Source organism: Oryctolagus cuniculus, chromosome 2, assembly GCF_051225735.1.
Source record: "Oryctolagus cuniculus isolate XC-2025 breed Fujian yellow rabbit chromosome 2, ASM5122573v1, whole genome shotgun sequence".
Taxonomy (NCBI): domain Eukaryota; kingdom Metazoa; phylum Chordata; class Mammalia; order Lagomorpha; family Leporidae; genus Oryctolagus; species Oryctolagus cuniculus.
Genome location: NC_142868.1, coordinates 49,938,868 through 49,963,716, shown reverse-complemented (window position 1 = coordinate 49,963,716; position 24,849 = coordinate 49,938,868). Strand labels below are relative to the sequence as shown.

The following is a 24,849-nucleotide window of genomic DNA, read 5'->3' as shown; positions in this document are numbered from 1 at the left end:
GTGGGAGAGCAGATGCATAGAATAAGTCCTAATTCGAGCAACTTAGTCTAGTCCGGATTGCTCCCCACAACTGATGTCTCTCTTACCTTTTCCAAATGAAGCTTTTTTCAGTTACCATTGAAGATACTCTGGTGAGTACTTAAAATAACAATACACTTGCAAAAACCAATTTCCTCTTTTGAAACAACTGTCAAATTCTATGAGATCTAACTCATCATACAATCTTGAAAAGTAAGACAGGAGGAAAATTGGTAGCACTCTTTGATGTAGGGGGTGGTTATTAGCCTGTGAGGATGTAAGTTCCCTGGAAGGCCATAGAAAGTGTCACCCATAGGCAGAAGTTGAACGTATAGAACTGATGGGAAGAATGATTATTTGAGGGCCAGCACCGTGGCTCACTTGGCTAATCCTCCGCCTGTGGTGCAGGCACCTGGGTTCTAGTCCCGGTTGGGGTGCCGGATTCTGTCCCAGTTGCTCCTCTTCCAGTCCAGCTCTCTGCTGTGGCCCAGGGAGTGCAGTGGAGGATGGCCCAGGTCCTTGGCCCTGTACCCACATGGGAGACCAGGAAGAAGCACCTGGCTCCTGGCTTCAGATTGGTGCAGCGCGCCGGCCCTAGAACCAACGGAAAAGGAAGATCTTTCTCTCTCCCTCTCTCTCTCTCTCGAACTCTACCTGTCAAAAAAAAAAAAAAAAAAAAAGAATGATTATTTGATGAGATTACTTAGGGGCAAAAACACCAGATCAGGAGCAATGAAGACATGAACTTGATTGAATCAGGGGAACTTGTTTGAGCGTGATATCTAATTGGGGGAATCATCAAATTGACTTCATTTATTAGGCAATTAATAATAATTGTAACTATTAGCAGAGGACAGTTAATGGATTTTAGAATGGATTCAAGAGGTAATATTTCTAAGGAAAAAGGCAGATTTCTGAAACTGATATTACGTAAGAGATTATTACATTTTTGAAAGATTACTCATATAATTTTATATAAATTAGTAAATATACAAATAAGGAAAAGTTCTCTACAGCAAGCTCTACTATGTCCAAATGAAAGCATGTATGAATGAATGCGTGAACAAGTATGACTGTATCTTGTCCGAATGAAATACTAAGATTTTGAATAGAAAACATTTAGATATTAATATATCAATAGCTTTCTTACATTAACAGATTACTTTTTCTATTTTAGGAGCACTGTTTTTACCAAGGATCCATCATACATGAACTTGATTCTGATGCCAGTATCAGCACATGTAATGGCCTGAGGTAATACAGACTATTTTCTTTTTCCTTTTGCATTTTCTTATGAATACTCAAAGATATCCACTTATTTCCTTTTACCAATTCTGCTAAGTAAAATAATGAATGAGAAAGAGCCATTATATGTTCTCATCAGGAATATCAGCTGTAGCCTCTGATTTGTACTCATGTTTGACAAAACAATGTCTAATGCACAGCCCTAAGCAAGACAAGTTTTTTGCAGCATACAGTCAAGAGATTCACGGTTGGATGATACCTGAAAGTCATCTACCCTTTCCTCACATTATGGATCAGAATACTGAAATCAGAGATTTACTCCTAAACATTCAATCTTGAGTGACAGAACAGAGTCCAAAATCCAGGTCTTTTGAGTGTTAAGTCTGTGAATTCCCATCACACTGATACGCTTCAATAATTGAGGCTGTTTCCAGTCTCTACAAAGTAAGAAGTCAGAGTAAAACCTATCATTCTGTAGAGATATTGAGCTCAAGGACAAAGGAGGGCAATGCAGAGGAGGTAAAGCGTAAAAGAATGAGATACTTTATCTCCACTTATGTGGGCTTACTTCAGTAGCTGCTAGTATTTGCTAGGATGGGAACTCCTTTAATGACAAAATTACCATATAGGGTTATTGGGGCTTCCATATATTTAATCTAAAAGTAATAGATAATGGACATAGAAATTTACAAAACTTTGCAGAAACTGAAATTTGGCAGTGGTCCACAACCAAGGTGGTAATAACTACTATACCTATCTCCAGAGCAGAGATTAGACTGGTAAACTTCTGAAAATCCAGGAAAGTTGATTCTTAGAGAAATTTATTAATTAACCAAAGGTCATGTCTTACCTAGTATGTTTAGCACCCCAAACACCAAGCTACAAGCTCAGGAGGTATTGGTCTTGTGGTTTCCCTTTTTAGAAAAGATGAAGTAAACAAGATGGGATGAAATAATTATTGAATATTTATTGTATTCCTAATTGTTCCAGAGGATTCTTCAGAGTACATGACCAAAGATACCTCATCGAACCTGTGAAATACTCAGATGAGGGGGAACATTTGGTGTTCAAATATAACCCAAGTGTGCTGTATTCAACCAATTATTCTTGTGCAGAGCTCAATTCTACTGCAAAAAATCATCTAAAGAATACCAGCTCTAAGGAAGACTCTCAAAAAGAAGTGAGTACTCCAGTAACTAAGTTTTCTGTTCACTACTGACTACTTGATCCCAGGAGAGAATGTGTGTTTCAATAACAACATCAAGTGCACTATCTTAGCTCTTCTGTAAGTTCAAAGTGGTGAACTTCTTTTCTGACATCCTCTTGCTAGTAGCTTCATCCTGTGCATTTGTGACTTTCTGATCTTGAGCTCAGCTTCCTGATCACAGTTATGGGTCCCATAATTTTCATTACTGTGATCAACTTATGGATTTATTTCTCTATAGGGAAGTGCAAAGACTTCCATACCTAGCCATATTGAGTTAAAACTGTCAGTAATTTTTAATGGAGCATCTCGAACTAGGTAAAACCTGTCTTTTACAGCAAGATTATCCCCATGATGAATCTGTGAGTCTATAGTGGAGGAAACCGGGAGGTATGGTGTGTTCTCATCACCTTAAAGGCAAACAAAACAGCTGATTATTTGCTTATCTAATTTTACCTGTGTTGGTTAAAAAAGTGAGCAGAACCTGTTCACAGCCCATTCAGTTTGCTCTGGTGTATAGCTGTAAATTTGTCCTGGATTTTTGATTCTTGAATCCTCTTAATTCACCCTATATAGCAACATTATTTTATGTCTATAAAAATTTTATTGCTCTGATTAAATAAAGATTCTTCACTCCAAACTAAATATTATGTTAAATAAAGGTTTCAAGTACTTGCAAAAAAAAAAAAAAAAAAAGAAGTGAGTACTCTATTTTTTAAAATGGTTTATTTATTTATTTTAAAGACAGATTTACAGAGAGGCAGAGATAGAGAGAGAGGTCTTCCATCTGCTGGTTCACTCCACAGATGGTCGCAATGGCTGAAGCTGCGCCCATCTGAAGCAGGAGCCAGGAGCCTCCTCTGGATCTCCTACACTGGTGCAGGGGTCCCAGGGCTTATACCATCTTCTACTGCTTTCCCAGGCCATAGAAGAAAGCTGGATCAGAAGTGGAGCAGCTGGCACTTGAACCAGCACTCATATGGGATGCTGGCACTGCAGGTGGGCTTTAGCCATTATGCCACAATGCTGGCCCCTGAGTACTCTATTTTTAAAATCATCTTTAATATAAGAAAAACATCTTTTATTTCCTTTACAATCTTGAGGAAGAGAGAATCTATTCAGCTATTGAAAGGTATGAGCTACTCTGAAATCTTAAAATCAAGTGGTCTGAAATCTTAAACTCAAGCTCTTGTACTTTTTATCTATGTACAAAGTATTCACACACTACAGTAAATCTTAGTCCTATCAATTTCAAGAGAGGAGGGAGTCTTCAACCCCACCTGTAGATTGGCAACTTTAGGAATGTAGGTGACTGTAAACAATGACATTTGCAATGTAATGAAATGTATCCTAGATAATTGTCTTTCCTTGCCTTCCTTGTCATTTTGGATTGGGGGCAGAGGGAGGGGTTTGATGACAAAACAAACTTTACCTTACATCAGGCCAACTGTTCTGGTGGTTGTGGAAAATTAAGAGAAATAAATTCCATTTCAGGTGGAAGGTTGCTTGAAGTCCTCTGTGTTAAAGCTTTTTTATGCAACTAGTTCATATTCCTTGAAGTCCCTACTAGTTGTTAGATTGTAAGCTATATGATTGTTTATCTGCTTTGCATGTTTGTGATATAAACAGTCTAAAACATACTAGATGTCTAACATGTGTATTGATTGAATTACTTATTTATTAAATTATTCAGTCTACAAGAGCATGACTTAGTCAAATCTTGGAAAGATAGGCCTCGGGTTTATCCTCAGAGAATACTCATATGCCTCTGTATTTGCCACTGAAAGTGGACAACTTAGCAAGATTCATGATATTTATGCTTTATAAAAAGATCTATGATTATCAATATTTATTTGTTCCCTGGAATTGAGATGATGGCAAATTAGGAGGCTGGTTGAGTAGAAAGAATGCAGTCGATCCTGGTAGTCCTGCTGTGGCTGTAGGGTGTATATGGGTGCTTTTACTTACTTAGGAAGCCTTTACTGTGTAAATTTAAAAAAAAAAATCAAGTGTTAAGAACTTCACTTATGATTATAACTATGATTTGAACTGAAATACTGAAGAAGGGAAGAATTATCAAGTATTGTATATTTAAGATTGTAAAATATGTTTAGGGACAGATTTTTAATAATATAGTTGGTCTTAGATAAATTTATAATAAAATTAGATATTTATCAGAAAATTAGGTTAAATAATTATAGTAACATTTCTTACCTTGAAAATGTTAGCTTTTTTTCAACTTAAAATGTTGATGAAAAATGTTGATCATGCTTTATTGAATTTTCCATAAATTTACAGAACAACCATAAAGAAAAGTATATTGAACTGTTCATTGTCGCTGATGACACCATGGTAAGTTTTCACATGACATTTTTCCCTTGTATTTTATAAAGCTACAGTTGTACTTCTTGTATAGTAAGAAATGTTTTCTCATCAGAGTTCAATTCTGGATTTAAAATGGTTAAGTACCTTGTTGTAATGCCTGCATTTCATATCTGAGTGCCTACATTTGATTTTCATTTCTGATTAATGATCCCAGCCTCCAATCAATGCAGATCCTTGAAGTCAGTGTTAATGCTCAAGTAATTGTATTCTTGCCACCCAAACGGGAGATCTGGATTAAGTTCCTAGCTCCCAATTCAACCTGTCCCAGCCTTGACTGTTGCAGGCATTTAGGGAGTAAACCTACAGATGGGAGTGCTCTATGTCTCTCATCCTTTCTCCCTCTCAGTGAAGAAACAAACAGGTAATTCCAGAAAAGCAATCCAAGATAATACTGAAGGCAACTCTTGATGTTATTTCAGAAATAAAGGAATGATAAGTCAATCAGATATCATTGCAGAAAAATTGCAGAATATCAAAGATGAAGAAAAAACTCCTTAAAAATCAACTGGAACAAAGGGATATGTTGCCGATTATTAGTGAATAAATGAGTCACTAACAGATTAAAGAAGTAATACCTTACTACCAGAAATACACAAAATAACCTAACGACATGGTACTAAAAAAAAAAAAAAAAAAAAAAAAAAAAAAAAAAAAAAAACACACACACCAAAATAACAGGTTTAAGAGGAAACACAATTTTTTAAGCTTTTCTCTATCAAAAAAATTTGATCTGTAAAAGTAGAAAAAGAGAAAATTCCTCACATACTTTATAAATTATTATACTAGCAGTGGTTGTCACTCATGCCACTGCCCTGTCTAGTGGCTGGGTTGATAGTCTGGTGTAGGATGGCCTCAGCCACATGTCTGGTCTGTGGTACTGAGTTTCTGTTGATCTTGGGTCTTTATCAGGCTGTCCTGCACTTCCTCACATCATAGCTAGGCACTAAAACATTAAGAAAGAGGCCAGGCTCCACTGTGCAAGGCATCTTCCATCTTCTCCCTATATGTTTACAACTATCTGATTTGCCTAGGGAAGTCATATAATCAAACCTAGAATCAATGTTGGGAGAAACTTAGACATGGGTGAAGATATCTGGTGGAGTGATTCTCTGAGAGTCATGGCTGTAACAATCCACACTACTGATAGCAAATCCAGATAATAGGCTTATGAGAAGATAAAATTATAGGCACATTCCACTTACAAACACAACTGCAATGTCCTAAAAGTATTTGCAAGCACAGTCCATCACATATCCAAAAAAGTTTGCTTAGAAATGCAATTTTATCTCAGTAAATATTGCTTTATTTTGACATTGATGTTTTTTAAAAACCATTATCTATCAAGTATCTCAAATATATACTATATATAATATATAAGTATATATTTATATATGTAGCATGGATGACTGTGAAAATATACACACACACACACACACATATATAGTAAAATGCTCAGCATGTAAGAAGTAGAAGAATTACATGATACTTATGAATTCCTATTCTGTAGGGACATTAAATTTAGTAATAAAATATTTGAAGTTTTTTCACCAAAATTGGGAAAATAAACAGATTTTTATTCAACATTGCTACTGGTAATTCTAGCTGATAAATAAGAAAAAAGTAAAATCTATATTGATTTAAGAAAAATTTTTACACATTAAAAACAACCATCAAAAAATTTAATGAATTAGTTCTAGACACTAAATTATTAAATTAGCATATTCTCAAGAACATTAACATGTTGCTGACAATGATAAAACTTTCTGTAAGATTTATATTTTTATTTGAAAGGCAGATCACAGAGAGTGAGGGAGAGATAGGGATATCTTCTAATCACTGGTTTACTCTTCAAATTGCTGCAATGTCCAGGGCTGAGTCAAGCCAAAGCCAAGAGCCAGAAGTCCATTCTTGTCTCCCACATGGACGGTAGGGGTCAACAGGCTGAGCCATTATCTCCACCGTCCCAGGATCATCGGCACAGCACTGGATGGGAAATGGAATAGTCAAGATTTGAACCACTGCGGACATGGATGTCAGCATCACTGGTGGTGGGCTAACCTGCCGTACCATATTGCTAGCCCTGAAAACTTTGTTCTTAATAATATCTTTATTTAATTGAAAATGAATCTTGATATGAATGGAAGGGGAGAGGGAGAGCAGGAGAGGGGAGGGTTGCAGGTGGGAGGGAAATTATGGGGGGGGGAAAGCCATTGTAATCCATAAGCTGTACTTTGGAAATTTATATTCATTAAATAAAAGTTTAAAAAAAATCTTTATTAGTAAATACTAATAACAGTTTTTAAAAATATTAAATCTCTCGAATTAGGGAAGTTTTGCTTGATGAGATTTCAGATAGATGAGACTGACTTTGTATGCATAGCTCTAATACATTCTGCTTTAATATTCTTGAAATATTTAAGTAATATCTTTAGAGCAGTCTTCATGACAAATTATTCACTCTCATTTGACAAAGAGTATCCAATATGTTAGATTCTGAATATTAAACATATATTTGTTTATATAAAGTAATATATAAAAAATAAACATTAAGATAAAATAGTATTTATAAATATATGTAACTGTAACATACATTTTGGTACTTCAGAAGTTCATGGAAAAGTAGAAATAAAAGATAAATTCACTTTGGTATAAAAAACACTTTGAAATCCATGCCTAGTGTTTTCATAATATGCATTTTCTATGAATAGTTTGAAGAACCCATTCTCACACACCCAAACATATACACATACACATACACATATTAAGGGAAAGGTAGAAAGAGCATGCCAGTCAGAGAATAGAAAGACCAAGGGTATCTTTTGGAAAAATGCTGAGGAATTTATGTATGTTGAAGCAATGTGAGGAGTTTGAAACAGGGCAGGGAGGTAAGGATATGGATGTAAGTACCAGCACTGAAGCCAGCAAGTTGAAAGGGAAGAACGGAACACAACTGTCTGATGGCCCTTGAGAACACCAACAATTTTGTAAACGTTTGGCAACACAAGTGGGAAGTTCACACCTACACATCCCTGCCCCACACCCTGCTGGCTACAAATCACTGTTTGATAAAGTGTCATTCCCTCTGATCCCTTAGATACTGTCAGAATCCTTTTGATTATATATCCCATAATTTGTGAGCACCATGAGCACAGGACAGCTGTGTAAGTACCTGTTTTGTGTAGTATAATGGGTGCTCAAACTTCAACAAGTGCTGTTTCATTAACATGATAAACTACAGAACACTAACCAACTGGTTTAATAAAATTCATGCAATAGAATGTGAAAAGAGGACAAAGTAAAAAGAAAATCTTAAAGTAGTAGTAATCAAAGGACATCTCTAGAGACTGTAGTAGCTAGAAACTTTTTTTTTTTTGGATAAGATAGCTATGTAGTTGCTCAGTTTTTAGGTGATTTATTGTTCCAATGCTTTGATTTTTTTTCCTTATAATTTCTCATAATAAAAAAAAAAATTGTGTTGGGTCTGGCGCCTTGGCTCACTTGGTTAAACCTCCACCTGTGGCGCCGGCATCCCATATGGGCGCCGGATTCTAGTCCCGGTTGCTCCTCTTCCAGTCTAGCTCTCTGCTGTGGCTCATGAGGGCAGTGGAGGATGGCCCAGGTGCTTGGGCCCTGCACTTGCATGGGAGACCAGGAAGAAGCTCCTGGCTCCTGGCTTCGGATTGGCGCAGTGCCAGCTATAGTGGCCATTTGGGGGGTGAACCAATGGAAAGAAGACCTTTGTCTATGACTCTACCTGCCAAATAAATAAAAAAAGAAAAGAAAAAAGATTGTGTTGAATTCTTATTAAGTGGTTATTACTAATTAATATTGATACAATGTTTTTATTTCCAGTACCGTAGGAACAGTCATCCTCACGACAAACTAAGGCACCGAATTTGGGGAATGGTGAATTTTGTCAACTTGGTAAGGGTCGAAATAGTTTGAATCAAGCTGAAAAAAAAAAAATACAAAGAAGCTGTTAGGGTAGTTCTCTTCTGGACTGTTGTAGTAGTCACCCTAATACTGAGGCATTCAAACACAAAAAATAACCTAGTAGACTAATTAGTAAAAATCAGAGCAAAAAACCAGAGCTCCAAGTTTTTGTTTTCTAAGAAAATACAGTGATATTTAAATGAGTTTCTGATCACAAACTTTATGAAGCCACATACAAAGTGTTGGAAAACCAACCACATACAAACCAAATCCCACTACTATAAATGTCACTACTCCACAGTTTTGCATTTTTTAAAAGGCTTTCAAGTTATAAATTATTGCCAATGGTTTGACACAAAAATCAGAGTAACTATTTAAGCAAAATCTATTATAATTTAGAAATATTCATCATTTTAATGGTCTACAAACTTTAAATTGTGAACTGTATACATTTTTATTTGCTGACTCCTATGATTTCTGGGTCTAAGATAACAAGGCCACATAAGAAGACATTGTAAGGAACGGGCTCTCTAGTTCAGTGGTTATTCATATATCATTTATAAGACATTTGCTGTGTCTGCAGTTTTGTGCTATTATGAATACAACTGCTTTAAATATGTGTGCACAGTTGTGTGGACATAAAATTGCATTTGTTTTATAAATAGGATATAGGAATACTGTATCATGAAGAAAATGAATGCTTTATTCTTTACCTGGTCCTCACAAATGTTGACATACTTTATTTTTTTAAAGATTTTTTTATTTATTTATTTGAGAGCTAGAGTTACAGACAGTGCTGATCCAGCTCCCTGCAGTGGGCCTGAGAAAGCAGTGGTAGATATTGTGAGTACTTGGTCCCCTTCACCCATGTGGAGACTGGGAAGAAGCCCCAGGCTCCTGGCTTTGGCTTGACTCAGCCCTAGCTGTTGAAGACATTTGAGGAGTGAACCATCAGTTAGAGGATCTTTCTCTCTGTCTCTCTTCATCTCTCTGTAACTCTGCCTTTCTGCCTTTCTTTCTTTTTTTTTTTTTTTTTACAGGTAGAGTTATAGACAGAGAGAGAGAGACAGAGAGAAAGATCTTCCTTTTCCGTTGGTTCACTCCCCTGATGGCCGCTACAGCTGGCACTGCGCCGATCCAAAGACAAGAGCCAGGTCCTCCTGGTCTCCCATGCGGGTGCAGGGCCCAAGCACCTGGGCCATCCTCCACTGCCCTCCCGGGCCACAGCAGAGAGCTGGACTGGAAGAGGAGCAACCAGGACTAGAACCCAGTGCCCATAACTCTGCCTTTCAAATAAAAAAAATAAATTTTTAAAAGATATATAGAAGCATGTTTCTCATAGTTATGAAATGACTCTTTGCAATTATATTTTTTTCCATTTTGACCCAATATTTATTATCCTTTTATAATATTTTTTTTGTTTTTAAAACTAATTCTGATTAGTATTTTAACAATAACTCAAAAGCATGTAAAATAAAAATCAGCCTACTTTCTCTATGAACACTCAGCAGCTCTGGCCCTCATCTACCTACCCAAGTTGAGTAGAAGGGATGGAGGGCTTGGGCAGCACAGGGAACGTGCAGATCCTTTTCTGTGGGGGTGGTTTGACACTGTGAAAAATGACTTCTTCTTCAAACAGATTTATAAAACCTTGAAGATCCATGTGACATTGGTTGGCCTTGAAATATGGACAAAAGGAGATAAAATAGAACCGGATTCAAATATAAGAACCACCTTATTACGTTTTTCAGCTTGGCAAGAAACAACCCTTAAAAAAAGGAAGAATTTTGATCATGGTATATTACTCAGGTATGTGACCACGCTTGTTCCCTGCATGGCTTAACTGGATATTTAAAAAGAAAACAAATGACAGCAACAAAATCCTTTTTTAAAAAATGTATTTATCTGAAATATGAGTTACAAAGAGAGTGAGAGAGCAAGAGATCCATCTTGCATCACCTGGTTCACTGCCCACATGGCCGTAACAGCAAGCATTGGGCCAGACTGAAGCTTCATCCAGGTCTCCCATGTCAGTGGCAAGGGCACAGACACTTGTTTCATCATCTGCTGCTTTTCCCAGCCCCTGCGATTTTTTTTTATTTTATTATTTATTTGAAAGGCAGAGTTATATAGAGGGAGATAAAAGTTTCTATCTCTTCCTCTTCCTACTTATCTGCTGTTTTACTCCCAAAATGACTACAAAGATTGAGGCTGGGCCAGGCCAAAGCCAAGAACCGGGAGCTTCTTCTCACATCAGTACTGGAGCTCAGTACTTGGGCCATCTGCTGCTGCTTTCACAGGCACACTGACAGGGAGCTGGACCAGAAGCAGAGCAGCCAGGACTCGAGCCAGTGTCCCTATGGGATGCCAGCATCACAGATGGCGGCTTTACCTGCTACACCACAATGCCTGCTCCACTTTAAAGTCTTAAAAGTTGATCATACAATTAAGTCCATTCACTGCATTGCATTTTTCCTCTGAATGCTTGTAATTTAACTAGCTTGCTTATTTTTTTTTCTTTTAAGTGCTCCTATCCAGAGCTGAGTGCAGAATAGACTAGAGTCAAGTAAAATGGGACTCTAATCTTATTTTTTGCTTTTGACAATTTCAATTTAAGATTGCATTGGTTTGTTCAGTGTCTCTAGTATATCAAAAGTTTAAAATAAGCTCAATAGCACTAATTTCTTCCTGGATTCCAGGACTCCATAAACAAAAAGCTACTTTCAGATGCCAAGGAATTAGCATGGTTGTAGGTAGTTCACTGTACTTTGATCTCTGTGTTAGTTAAACTAGTACCTTAGATTAAAGAGTGTGTTTGTATCTTGCTTATAGTGGGAAGTGGCTCTACACTAATGCCCAAGGAATTTCTTATCCAAAGGGTATGTGCCTGCCCTATTCTTCCTCCAGTGTAATTAAGGTAGGTTGTATTTTATCCATTTATTTATTTGTTATATTACAAACTTGAAAAGTTTGATTTAAATTTCCATAATGGTACATGCTGCATTGAAACAGACACATGTATATTTTGTCATGTATTCCCACATAGACATGTCATGACAACACATACATTTCTTTTATCGAATGAGAAAAGAAACATTTTTAAAAAAACCATAGATGACTAATGAAGGTAAGCCAGTGCTTTCCAGAGTTTAAAAGAACATCGGTTACAGATCAAAATACAAATAGCAAGTTCTCTTATTTAATAAATGTATTTATTGGGGCCTGCACTGTGGCAAAGTAGACTAAACCTCTGCCTGCAGCACCAGCTTCCCACACGGGTGTCGGTTCGTGTCCTGGGTTCTCCTCTTACAACCCAGCTCCCTTACTCCTAGATGGGAGACCCAGAAGAAGCTCCCAGCTTCGGATCGGCCCAGTTCTGACTGTTGCGGCCATTTGGGGAGTGAATCAGAGGATGGAAAACCTTTCTCTCCGTCTCTCCCTCTCTTTGTAACTCTACCTCCCAAATAAATAAATAAAATCTTTTTTTAAAAAAAAGTTATTTGTAAGGACAGTAATGAACATAAAACTTGATAGCTTATTAAGCAAATGACGATAATTGTTCTTGTGCTGACAAAAAGAAGTACGTAAAACACTTAATGTATCAAATCAAGACAGGCTTGTAATTCATTTTAAGAAAGAATAAATCTATGAACTGTTGAATCCCCTTATTTAACTCCTTCCAAGTCATTAAATTTCTGTTAAATGCTGTCCAAGTAATCCTGAGAAATTACTGAAAACCTGATGGTTCGTATTTGTTTCCTAGTTGTGACTATGCCCAGTTCATTTTTAAGACCACAGACTTAGAAGCTAGTACTTACTAAAATGACTACATAATTATTTTATAGAAATTGTTATGCCATTTGTTTTGCCTGCACTTTTAAAAGATTTATTTATTTATTGGAAAGAGTTACAGAAAAGGAGAGAAAGAGAGACCTTCTATCCACTGGTCCAATCCCCAGGTGGCAGCAATGGCCAGAGCTTCATCTGGACCTCCTATGTGAGTGGCAGGAGCCCAAACATGTGAACCATCTTCTAATGTTTTCTCAGGCCATTATCAGGGTGTGGGATTGGGAGTAGAACAGCTAAGACAAAAACTGGTGCCCATGTGGGATGCTGACATCACAGGTGGTGTTTAGCCCACCACGCCACAACACCAGCCCCTGCCTATGGTGTTTTAGTAACCTAAAAACTGCATTTAGTACAACAGAAGCAATCTAATATGATACAGGCTGCCACTACTTCACTTACAGTACTATAACGGGTCCATGACACATTTTAAACTTCATATAAATTGTGTAGAGTAACAAAATTAAGAGGCTTTTTTTTATTACTATATAGCAACATAGTATCCTACTCTTTTTTGGAAATTGATTTTTAGACATGTAGAGATAAAAACATGAAATCTAACTGTGCATCAAGATAACAACCGCCGGCGCCACAGCTCACTAGGCTAATCCTCTGCCTTGTGGTGCCGGCACCCGGGTTCTAGGCCCGGTGGGGTGCCAGATTCTGTCCCGGTTGCCCCTCTTCCAGACCAGCTCTCTGCTGTGGCCAGGGAGTGCAGTGGAGGATGGCCCAAGTACTTGGGCCCTGCACCCCATGGGAGACCAGGAGAAGTACCTGGCTCCTGCCATCGGATCAGCGCGGTGCGCCAGCCGCAGCGCGCCGGCTGTGGCGGCCATTGGAGGGTGAACCAACAGCAAAGGAAGACCTTTCTCTCTGTCTCTCTCTCTCACTGTCCACTCTGCCTGTCAAAAAAAATTAAAAAAGTATTTCAAAATTCTGGAGCTTCAAGTATTTAAAATGTCATTTTGCTGACTTCACTATATAATTTAAACACTGACATGTCGAGGAGGGAGGTAATTTAGATGATCTCTCAAATGGATACTAATTAACTATTTTGAGCAATAGTTAAAAAAACTACCTACTAGAGTATGCTCTCTTTTTTAGAAATTTCTAACATGCATTTTATTTTAACCAGGATCTCTTACCTGACCTGAATATAGTTGCAAACAGGATGGCACATCAGTTGGGGCATAATCTTGGGATGGACCATGATGCATTTCCGTGTACCTGCCCATTGGGAAAATGTGTGATGGATAGTAGTGGAAGGTGAGGCTCATATAGAGAATACATCTAAGTATTATATGAGTGGATTTTGGTTAAACTTCATTATTGTAGGAATATAATGTTATCCAGCATAATTCCCTGGAAGGTCTGCTACAAAACCTGGTAGAGAAAGGAGTTTTTCTTATGAGGCCAAATCTTAACAACTGTTATATGTGTCCCTTTGCAGTGATATAGTGAAAGAATTTTTTAAAGATTTCTTTAAGATCTATTTAATTTATTTAAAATCTATTTATTTGAATGAGTAACAGGGTGGGGGAGGGAAGGGAGCGAGAAGGAGAGAAACTTCCATTTGCTGGTTCACTCCCCAAGTGGTTGCAATGGCCACGGCTGAGCCAGGACAAAGTCGGGAGCCAAGAGCTTCATCCACATCCCCACATGGGTGGCAGGGACCCACACAATTGGGCCATTTTTCACTGTTTTTCTCAGGCCATTAGGGAGCTGGATCAGAAATAGAGTAGCTAGGACATGAACTGGAACTGATACAGGATGCAGGTATTGCAGACACTGGCTTTACCTGCTAGCCACAATACTGGCCCCAGTAAGACAAATTCTAAAACTCCAATTGGGTAATTGCAAAAGTACACAACAATCCATTAGTGTTAATCTCCACCAAGGTGCTTCCAAAAGGAATAGACTGTATGCCTTGTGTGTCATCTTTGCTATAAGCTGCAACTTCCTCCCTCACACTTGTACTCAAATATCATTTTAAGCAAAGTCTTTCCCGATTACTTGATCCAAATTTTTAATTCTGCTCTGTCACACATGTACCTTGTCATTTTCTACCCTCTCTCCTTTTGTTTTCCTTAGCAGATTCTATGCTTTACATAGTTAGCTTAATATTTTGCTTTTCCACTAGAATATAAGCTCCTTGATGTCAGAGAACTTTCTCTGTCTAGAAAAGCCTCAGGCAACCTTTCCAAGTACTCATTGTGATAGATAATTCATAAATAGTTAAAGAATCAATAATATGCATGCATTCATCAATACTCCTGTGAGTTTTCATGTGTTCTGGTCCTAAGTTTTGCACCAATTTGAATCCCTTCATGGCCAATGCACCTAATGCATGGTATATATGAAGAACAGTGTATGTTAGTGATGATTCATGCTTCCACATATTGATAAAATGAATGTAGTAACTGGAATAGAGTAGAAACTTAGTAATATCTAATCAGCTATATCATTAGTAATATTTTTAGAGTCCTACCATCCCCTTCTAATAGAATCAAGATCCTAAAAATCCTTCTTATTCAATCATAGCATCAATAATAATGTCAATGGGGTCAAAACAAAAGGAAGATAGAAAGAAGGTATATTTTAGTGTCAAAAGAAATATGTCACATTCTTTAAAAAGTATATGATATTATGAGGTAGTTTGTTTAAAAAAAAAAACACCTTTATAAAGAACTATGTATTTCTAGCACTGTGTTAGCTAGTGGTTGATTCTTAATTGAACATGACATAGTCCTTGCTTTAGGAAGTTTATAACCTTGCAAGGATGATAAACAATTATATGGCTTACTTCAAGTTAAAAGGGAGAAGAGAACTGTAAGTTCAGGGAGCCAGTCTAAATTGTGGGCTTCAGGAAGTATTGGTGGTGGCTGCATTGCTGAAATTGTATGTATTAACTGTGTTTTGAGAATATTTCAAATACTATAGATTTGCTCTAACACTGAATATTTATATTTGTGCTTTTTAAAATCTTTATACATAGAACTTTCATAGAAACTGCACCACTCTGCATTGATAGGATTAATCTGTTTCTCTTCCCCTATTTCTAGCATCCCTGCATTTAAATTCAGTAAATGTAGCCAAATCCAATACCAGCAATACCTGAAGGATTACAAACCAACGTGTATGCTCAATAGTCCGCTTCCTGACAAACCATATGATATCCCTTACTGTGGAAACAAGAAAGTGGATGAGGGAGAAGAGTGTGACTGTGGCCTTGTTCAGGTACTTACAAATGATGCTGTCTTTATAAAGCTGATGTTCAGGCAGGGATATAGCTATTAAAAATCCTGTGCTTTTCTATCTCTTGGTGCAGATTCATTTCAAGGCTCCTTAGCAAGTCATGAATTGAGGTTAGCAACATCATATTTGCCTGGTTTATATAATTGGCTCATTTTGTGAGAATTGCCCACAGGTGTCATTATCTGATCTCCTGTGCACAGAGGAATCTGTTCTACAAAATCTTAATAGTCAACTGAGTTTTACTAACGATGTTATACAGCCAGCTTTTATATCACAGTTGGACAGTTCCCATTAGGAGAAACTTTTTATTAGACCACAAACTTTCAAACCCTTTCACATATTTGTTGTAATCTTAGTCCTGAAACATTTATAAAACATCTTTGAGGAAAAAAAAATTAAAGGAGCTCTCATGTGTTGTTCTCCCCAACATAGAAGTTATTTCTTTCAGAAATGCATCAAATAACCATGTGTTCTAGACAGCTACTACCCAAATTAACAATGCATATAAACCACCAGGGGCCATTGTTAAATGTGGGGTCTGATTTCCTGAAAATGGCTGAGGCTCTATGTTCCCACCAACCTTCAAGTCTTCTGCTGCTGTTGGCCTAAGGACTGCAATTTCGGTATCTATGCACAAGACCTGGTACAGTTCAAAAGAGATCTCACAGGCCATAATTAAGAGACTCCATATTCATAGTCGGGACAATGACCTGACCAGTGATCATTAAGAACTACTCTTCAGATGTCTCTGATTAAATATGAAGAGACTTACTTATGGTGTGTTTCTTTGGAATGATTTTACAGTTTCAACTCAATGTTTATCTGACTGAATGCAGAGAAGTTTCTTTATATTTTTAATTTTATTGGATTAGAGAAAGCCCAAGTGATCATCCTTCTGTTACTTTGATGTCTTATAAGGTCAGGCTGGACTACTTGGCATCTTGAGAAAAACACAGAAGTTGTATTAACCCACATCAACTTGGGTATAGGGAAGGACATTTAGGGAATGGAAGTCATCAGCAGAAAGACCATAAATTATAGATTTTCTGATTTTGCCAATTAGATGCACTAGCTGTGGAATATTCAACAGTCATGAAGGAAGGAAACACAGTAAAAATCGCAAACACCAGCTCCAAATAGTTATCTTTATCTAATTATCACCTCCTAGGATCACACATTTGTATTTCACTCAAAGAATGTAGAAAAGCAAAACTAATTAACTTCAAACAGGAGCCAAAGCCCAACCAATTTCTGATCTTTAATTTCTGATTATTGCTAGGAGTGCACTAATCCTTGCTGTGAAGCTCACAAATGTATTTTGAAACAAGGATATACATGTGCAGAAGGAGAGTGTTGTGCATCTTGTCAGGTAAGATTCTTAACTGGGAGAGGGAATGTTTGTTCTCAGTTTAAGTATATGTAGGATCAAAGAGTTGTCTGGCCAAGGGATGACCCTGAATGAAATCAGGCTTCCAAATGCCCAACATTACCTTTTTGACATGCTGCAACTTCTGAGCATTAGGATAAGCAGAATATGATATTTTTGGAGTAAAGTTATATGAACAACACTGTTGTTTCTCCTTTTTCAATCATTACCAACGTAGTTAGCCTTAGTTAATAAGGAAGACTGGTGTTCCAATGCCAGTGAAATGGCTTATGGGTGGAGAAATATTCCTCAGGAAGATGACAAGAAATCTAAACAACTTAATGCAAAGGTTTATTGATACTACTTTTTTTTTTTTTTTTTTTGACAGGCAGAGTGGACAGTGAGAGAGAGACAGAGAGAGAAAGGTCTTCCTTTGCCGTTGGTTCACCCTCCAATGGCCGCCGCTGCAGCCGGCGCACCGCGCTGATCTGATGGCAGGAGCCAGGATCCAGGTGCTTTTCCTGGTCTCCCATGGGGTGCAGGGCCCAAGCACCTGGGCCATCCTCCACTGCACTCCCTGGCCACAGCAGAGAGCTGGCCTGGAAGAGGGGCAACCGGGACAGAATCCGGCGCCCGACCGGGACTAGAACCCGGTGTGCCGGCGCTGCAAGGTAGAGGATTAGCCTATTGAGCCATGGCGCCGGCTGATACTACTTTTACCTACCTTGATTGTGAACTAATGTATCATGAATCTCCAGATCTCTCCAGAAATGAGAGTAGATGTTTGTTCAAAGGCTGAATGGTACAATATGGCAATCAATTATCTCCAGCAATAAGTCAGTATTTTTCCAGTTCATAAGGAGGTACATTTGATTTCTTGGAAATGGAGATTCCTCATAAGCACTTACTAGCCTGGTTGTGGTGAGGAAGGCATGGACTAAAGCAAGAGATAAAAATAAGATAACATGGCAGGTGTTCTCATTTATTTTATCTGTTTTATCCATTCTAATTTTACTTTAGGCTGTTCTAATTCCAAATCTCAAAACTGCAATTTTGTTCTAAAAATCAAGGTATTTACAAATAATAATTCTCAGTGAAATCAAAAATGATTCATCTTTAAAGCCTTTTTTAAGAAAAAATAAATGGGTCACCTTTTTGCCTACTTAGGGAAACTAACCTAAATGTGTCCAAGCTTCCATCTGTTTAATGTTAACAGTTGAAAACAGCAGGATCTGTGTGCAGACCAGCAAAAGATGAATGTGATTTACCTGAAGTGTGCAGTGGCCACTCCCCTGAATGTCCTAAGGACCAATACCAAGTCAATGGATTTCCTTGTAAGAACCAAGAAGGCTACTGCTTCATGGGGAAATGTCCCACTCGGGGTGAACAGTGTTCTGAATTATTTGATCATGGTAAGAGACAATAGGAGTGAATGACTAATAAAGATATCAATCTGTATTTATTATTTTGCTGAAAGAATTTGGAGCAAGATTGGAGCCAATATTCCCTGTGGTAATGTCCCAAGATATTATCTAGAATTTCTCTGGATGTTACCTCTAACATCTGTTGATCTTACCTCTGTAGTAATTGGCTACGTCAGGATGAGTATGAGAACTAATGTATATTTCTCTTTTTTAATATCTAGTATCTCTACTCCATATCCTCTATCTAAAATATCCTCCTGACATAATAGGCTGGTTTTTAAGTTCTGTATTTATGCCACTGTGCCTCACCACTCTGATTTGGCCTGATACTGAAAGTTCAAAAGTATCAGAAAAATAAGGTCTTTTGTGATTTGTGATAGTTATACTTTCATTCTCTTACTTGTACCACTTTGCACCCCAGGAGCAAAAGAGAGTGTTGACATATGCTACAAGATGAATAAAAAAGGAAATAAATTTGGATACTGCAAAAGAGAGGACAACAGATTAGTTCCCTGTGAAGAGAAGTAAGTGCCCTTTAATAATGTTTTTGCAAAATCAGAAGGGCTCCAGTTCCAACAGCTGCACACCTCATTTCATAGAGAATGCAGGGAGGGAGAGTGCACACAACCCTGACGAGGTTGACTGGAATTTATTTACTGCATTTCTCCAGTGAGAGTCATGGAATGCCAACAGGAAATGTGAGGTGGGGGGGGGGGGGCTTAAGAAGCTTGGAAAAGGAGGAAAAGAATGGTACCAGAAGAGGGGGTGGGGGAATACATTGAAAACAGGAAGAGAAAGCGGGAAATAAAAAAGTGAAGTCATTACAAGTAAAGTAGAAACTGATATTGGGTGAGAGGGAGAATTTGAAAGTTAGATCTGATCTAAAAATACAACAGCACAGCCCTGTTTTCAAGGTTGTTACTGACATTCTGCAAGCCTTTTTACATGCAGGACAGGCTTTGGACTGAAAACAACCACGACAAAAACCTATGGTCAATTCTACAGACAGGGTGGACATTGACAGTCACTTAACTTCCCCTGCTTTCAGTGACCGCCTACCCTGTAAAACGGGGGTTGGAACAATAGCAACCTGGCCAGTTGTTGTCAGAACCAACTGAGGCACTCTGCATGGAAGCATGTGAAGAAAATCTTGGTGTGTCTCTCAGTTAAAGCTATGCTAATTCAGATTGCAAAAAAGGAATATCCTCTGTAAACTTGTGAGGATATGTTACCTATGAGAATCACAAAGAAACCAAAAAGCAATGTTTATCTTTTTATACTCTTTACCTACTCATCTGTGTTCCCAGGGTCAGAACTTTAAGTGTTCAGGGTTTTCTCTGCTTGTTCTGCCCATTTAACCTGCTGACAAATCTAATCTCTAAAGGCATGGTTCCGGTCTCAAGTCTGAAATGCCTTCCTTTCCTCAGAAACATCAAATGTGGAAAGATATACTGTATGGGAGGACATCATTCCAATCTCATTGGGGAAGACAAGATCTATCACCTTAAGGATGCAAAGCAGAATGACACTGTGGAATGCAAAAGCATGTTCTTATACTATGATTCTAAAGATGTTGGCCTGGTTTTTCCTGGGACAAAATGCGGAGATGGAATGGTAAGTTGAAAGGAACCCTTTAAGAAAATTCTTGGTTTAGCCACTTGAAAAATCACTGGTTCTGCCAAAGGCAAAAAGGAAGACCTTTCTCTCTGTCTCTCTCTCTCTCACTGTCCACTCTGCTGTCAAAAAAATTAAAAAAAAAAAAAAATCACTGGTTCTGATAATTGGATCCAGAGGGGACTATAAATGAAAAAGCAGGAAGAACCTTGACAAGTTGCTTAATCAAAGAGCAGAGTGGCGATAACACTGTAGTAAGTATTCCTTTTGTTTAATTTTATTTGTATCAAATGATATAATTATTAACAATTTGCTTAATTAGCATGTTGTAGTTATTTAATGAGATTATTAGCATGACTTTTTCCAGTTAATGTTCCTATAAAGTAGACATGCATTCTTAACTTATTTTCTTCACCCAACAATATTTCCTGACAATACACCACGGGGCCTATTACAATGCCAGAAACATCTGATTTAAATATGAGAGTACTTGAGAATTCCACACATTCAATTAAACTATTGTTATGCTATAACAAGTATGTTCAGGGTCCAAATGAATAATTGGTTGCTTTTTTCCCCCAGAATATGGATAATATTTTAAATGAGTGACATTTTGGCTTTGACTTGACGAACAACATTTTCAACACTGAGAAAAATTGTTTCCTAATTTTAAATTTGCTTTAATTGATACATATTATACATGTATGTATACAATATGGATTAGTGTTATAGTTTGATAACTGTATATAGTGAGGCTCCAGAGTAATTCGCATATCTATCACCTCATTTATTTTTGTGTTGATAGCTTTCAAAATTCTCTTTAACTATGCTGAGATATACATTCAATTATTAATGATAGTCACCCAGCTGTACTATACGACATTAGAAGTTAATTCTTTCTATCTGTAGTTCTGTACTCATTACCTAAGCTACTTTGGTTGATTCTATATCTTGGCTGGTGTGACTCATGCTACAGTGAACACTGGGTTGCAGAGAATATTTAAGGAAGAAATACCTGTATAATATGCAAAGGTAAAAAGTATGTGGCCCGTCTGGATAATTGACAAGTCAGTATCACTAGAGATTTGGGCAAAACGGCAGAAGATGAAGTGGAACAGAGAGAAAGAGGCCAAATTTGAAAGGGTTTATCATGCTATGATGAAATGTTGTGACATGTATGTTAAACAACATGCAGTTCATCAAGGGTACATGAAAAACATACTGTAGGGCCGGCGCCGCGGCTCACTAGGCTAATCCTCCGCCTAGCGGCGCCGGCACACCGGGTTCTAGTCCCGGTCGGGGCGCCGGATTCTGTCCCGGTTGCCCCTCTTCCAGGCCAGCCCTCTGCTGTGGCCAGGGAGTGCAGTGGAGGATGGCCCAGGTGCTTGGGCCCTGCACCCCATGGGAGACCAGGAAAAGCACCTGGCTCCTGGCTCCTGCCATCGGATCAGCGCGGTGCGCCGGCCGCAGCGCGCTGGCCGCGGCGGCCATTGGAGGGTGAACCAACGGCAAAGGAAGACCTTTCTCTCTGTCTCTCTCTCTCACTGTCCACTCTGCCTGTCAAAAAAAAAAAAAAAACAAAAAAAAAAAACATACTGTATTATTCAAAATTCAGCTGTTTAAAATCAAAAAGTTTCTCCCCATTTCTCTATACCACCACCCACTAATATTACAATGGCAATTATATAAGAGAAATAAATTGGAAAAAAAAAAAGGTCAGAATGCAAAAACTAGAATTGAATGATTTAAAGGAGAATTATATTATAAGTCCATATATTTATCTTTCATTCCATTAAAATGATTAAATGAATATCAAAATAATGATAAACTTTAATTTGGGAAAATTAACACATATAGACTAACAAAAAGCTAGAAAATATAGATTTTCAACAAAGTACCAAACAATTGGCAGTTCATTTCAGGTATGGACGGGCTCAGCAGCATACTTGGGGGAAAAATGGAAAGACTTAATTTCTAAATAGAAGAAATATAAGATACTCAATCTCAATCACAATTAGAAATGATTAGAGGCAACAATATGAAACTATTGAGTTGAATTTATTAGCAATGCATTTATTATAAGAATTTTTAAAATACTTAGCAAATAGTAATATAATTTCATAAAATCTAAATTTATTACAAAAGATTAGAATTCACAGGAAGGGGAAAGAAGTAAAAGCATGCTAAGTGTCTTATCCTTAATTCTTCATGTAAAATTTTTTCTTACATAGAACTCTTTAGGTTCAAATAATTAATGTAAACTAGGTAAGTGTGTAGATAATAGTATGTATAGCATTCAACTTAGAAAAAATAATCGCGGGGCCGTCACTGTGGCGTAGCAGGTAAAGCCCCCAGCTGCTCCCCTTCTGATCCAGCTCTCTGCCATGGCCTGGGAAAGCAGAAGAAGGTGGCCCAAATCCTTGGGGCCCTGCACCCATGTGGGAGACCTGGAAGGAGCTCCTGGCTTTGGATAGGCACAGCTCTGACTGTTGTGACCAATGGGGGAGGGAACTACTGGATGGAAGACCTCTCTCTCTTTCTCACTGTGTAACTCTGACTTCCAAATAAAGAAATAAATCTTTAAAAAAATTATTCCAAAATAAAAGTGATAATTAAAGCAAAAAATAGGCTAAAAGACTAACATTACAAAAGATCTAATCATATGGAAGTTGTAGCTTTAAACATATCACTTATCAAAGTAAATATGAATGGATTAAGATCTCTGAATTTAAACTTTGAGTTGATGGCAAAAAATAAATGAGCAAATATTAACCAGGAAAAACCCAAAGTCACAAAAACAGTATTTTGATAGTAAAATTTACCGTTTTAAAGGAAAAATTAAAAACAATAGTATTAAACACAAATAAGAAGATTAATTGATGTTAATAAATGTCCTACTAGCATGTATGGTTTCAAAAGCTTAGATGATTCTCATAGCAAATTTTTAAAAATACTAGAAATAAGAAATAAAATTGTACTGTTGTATCTTTAATAGATTAATATCCTAAGAATTAGTAGGGATGTGAACATTTTAATTAATAAATTTATATATATTAATGTTCGTGCATACTTATTAATCAAAAAATTATGGAGAGTTTCTCTATCCACAGAAGACTCCACATGTGGAGTTTCAAAATAAAAACCACATAAGTTGTGGTGAAATCATGTGAATTAGAATGTATAATTTCACATGTATGTACATGAAATTACATTTTCACATATCATAGGTCATTATAATTCATATCTGCTTTTTCATTTATAGGTGTGCAGCAATGGTGAATGTGTAAAAACTGAGGACGTCTATAATTCCACCAATTGTCCTTCTCATTGCAATGAAAATCCTGTAAGATTTGCTTACTTTTTGAATTAATGTGTTACCAGCCACTAATTTGCATAGAAATTTATTCATAAGGCTGTGTGTGTATAGGTATGCATGCTGATGTTTGAAACCAAATGTACATTTGGTATCCATTTTTTCTTGAGTTATTAGTAAAAATGATCTAAACAGAAAAACTAGTTATCAAATGTATATTGTCAGCATTGCAAGTAAATGGTTTATTACTCTATTAATAATCTAGAAATTCAGTGAATTATTGAGTTTTAAGTAAATTATGAACTTTAAGCCTGTTTTAAAGGTAAACTTATCACAATTTTCACTTGTTATACAAATGTCAACATTAGCCTAAAGCTTTTGAGAAAAAAAACATAAAAAATATTTATTTTTTGACTATTAACACTGTTCAATATAAGCAATTACTGGAAGTGTTTGTGGGTATCAACTTTCCTAAATCTGCTTAATCAACAATTTATATAGAGTCATATATATCAGATATTCTTTGAAGTAATACATATATAGATTTTTGTGTATCTGTGTCTATATTTAGATAGTCACACAAAGGTACCTCAAAAAGTGTGTGGAAAGTGGAATTAACAGATCTTTGTTTTGGTACAAAAATTTTGAAATCCATGCATGTTAGGGTGTTTTTAAAAAGTTCATGAGAATTCATATTATGGATTTCAAGATCTTTTGCACTAACATGAAATAAATCAATCTTTTCATTCTACTTTACGTAAACCCTTTGAAGTACCCTCATGTGCTTTTAAAAAATACTTATGAGGTGAATACAATTCCTATGCCGAGTTTTATAGAATGAATCAGGCACATATGTTTTCATAGAAAAGCAGAAATGCTCTAAACACAGGAAGCCAACTACAGAGTCTGTGCCCCTAACCTTTACACCCTGCTCTTTGATAAGCTAAACATTGGGCTACCACTTTTATTCCCAGTCAATGATATCTCATTACTGCTAAGCTTAGAGTCTGTACTGGGGTTATAATATGTCCAATTCTGGCAAAGCCTTTTTATTTAACGCTGTGAATCCATTTGTAGAAGGTGAATCATGGTGTTCTGTTGATTTGTCTTCACTCTTGCTCAAATCCATTCTTTTTTTTTTTCTGAAAACTCAAAAAGACATATTTATTTATTTATTTATTTTCATTTTTTTAACTTTTATTTAATGAATATAAATTTCCAAAGTACAGCTTATGGATTACAATGG

The 24,849-nt window shown here is 37.0% G+C and overlaps 1 protein-coding gene across 1 annotated transcript in view; it reads left to right on the top strand.

Annotated features, from left to right (window-relative positions):
• ADAM7 (ADAM metallopeptidase domain 7) overlaps positions 1–24,849 on the top strand; it is a 54,667-nt gene that overhangs the window by 17,603 nt on the left and 12,215 nt on the right. The window contains exons 5-17 of the mRNA XM_051832130.3: positions 1,196–1,272; positions 2,254–2,443; positions 4,766–4,819; positions 8,705–8,776; positions 10,425–10,594; positions 11,618–11,702; positions 13,767–13,897; positions 15,694–15,868; positions 17,166–17,255; positions 18,469–18,664; positions 19,098–19,200; positions 20,104–20,290; positions 23,553–23,633. Coding sequence (XP_051688090.3) covers positions 1,196–1,272; positions 2,254–2,443; positions 4,766–4,819; positions 8,705–8,776; positions 10,425–10,594; positions 11,618–11,702; positions 13,767–13,897; positions 15,694–15,868; positions 17,166–17,255; positions 18,469–18,664; positions 19,098–19,200; positions 20,104–20,290; positions 23,553–23,633 — 1,611 coding nt within the window. The remainder of the gene's footprint in view (positions 1–1,195; positions 1,273–2,253; positions 2,444–4,765; positions 4,820–8,704; positions 8,777–10,424; positions 10,595–11,617; positions 11,703–13,766; positions 13,898–15,693; positions 15,869–17,165; positions 17,256–18,468; positions 18,665–19,097; positions 19,201–20,103; positions 20,291–23,552; positions 23,634–24,849) is intronic.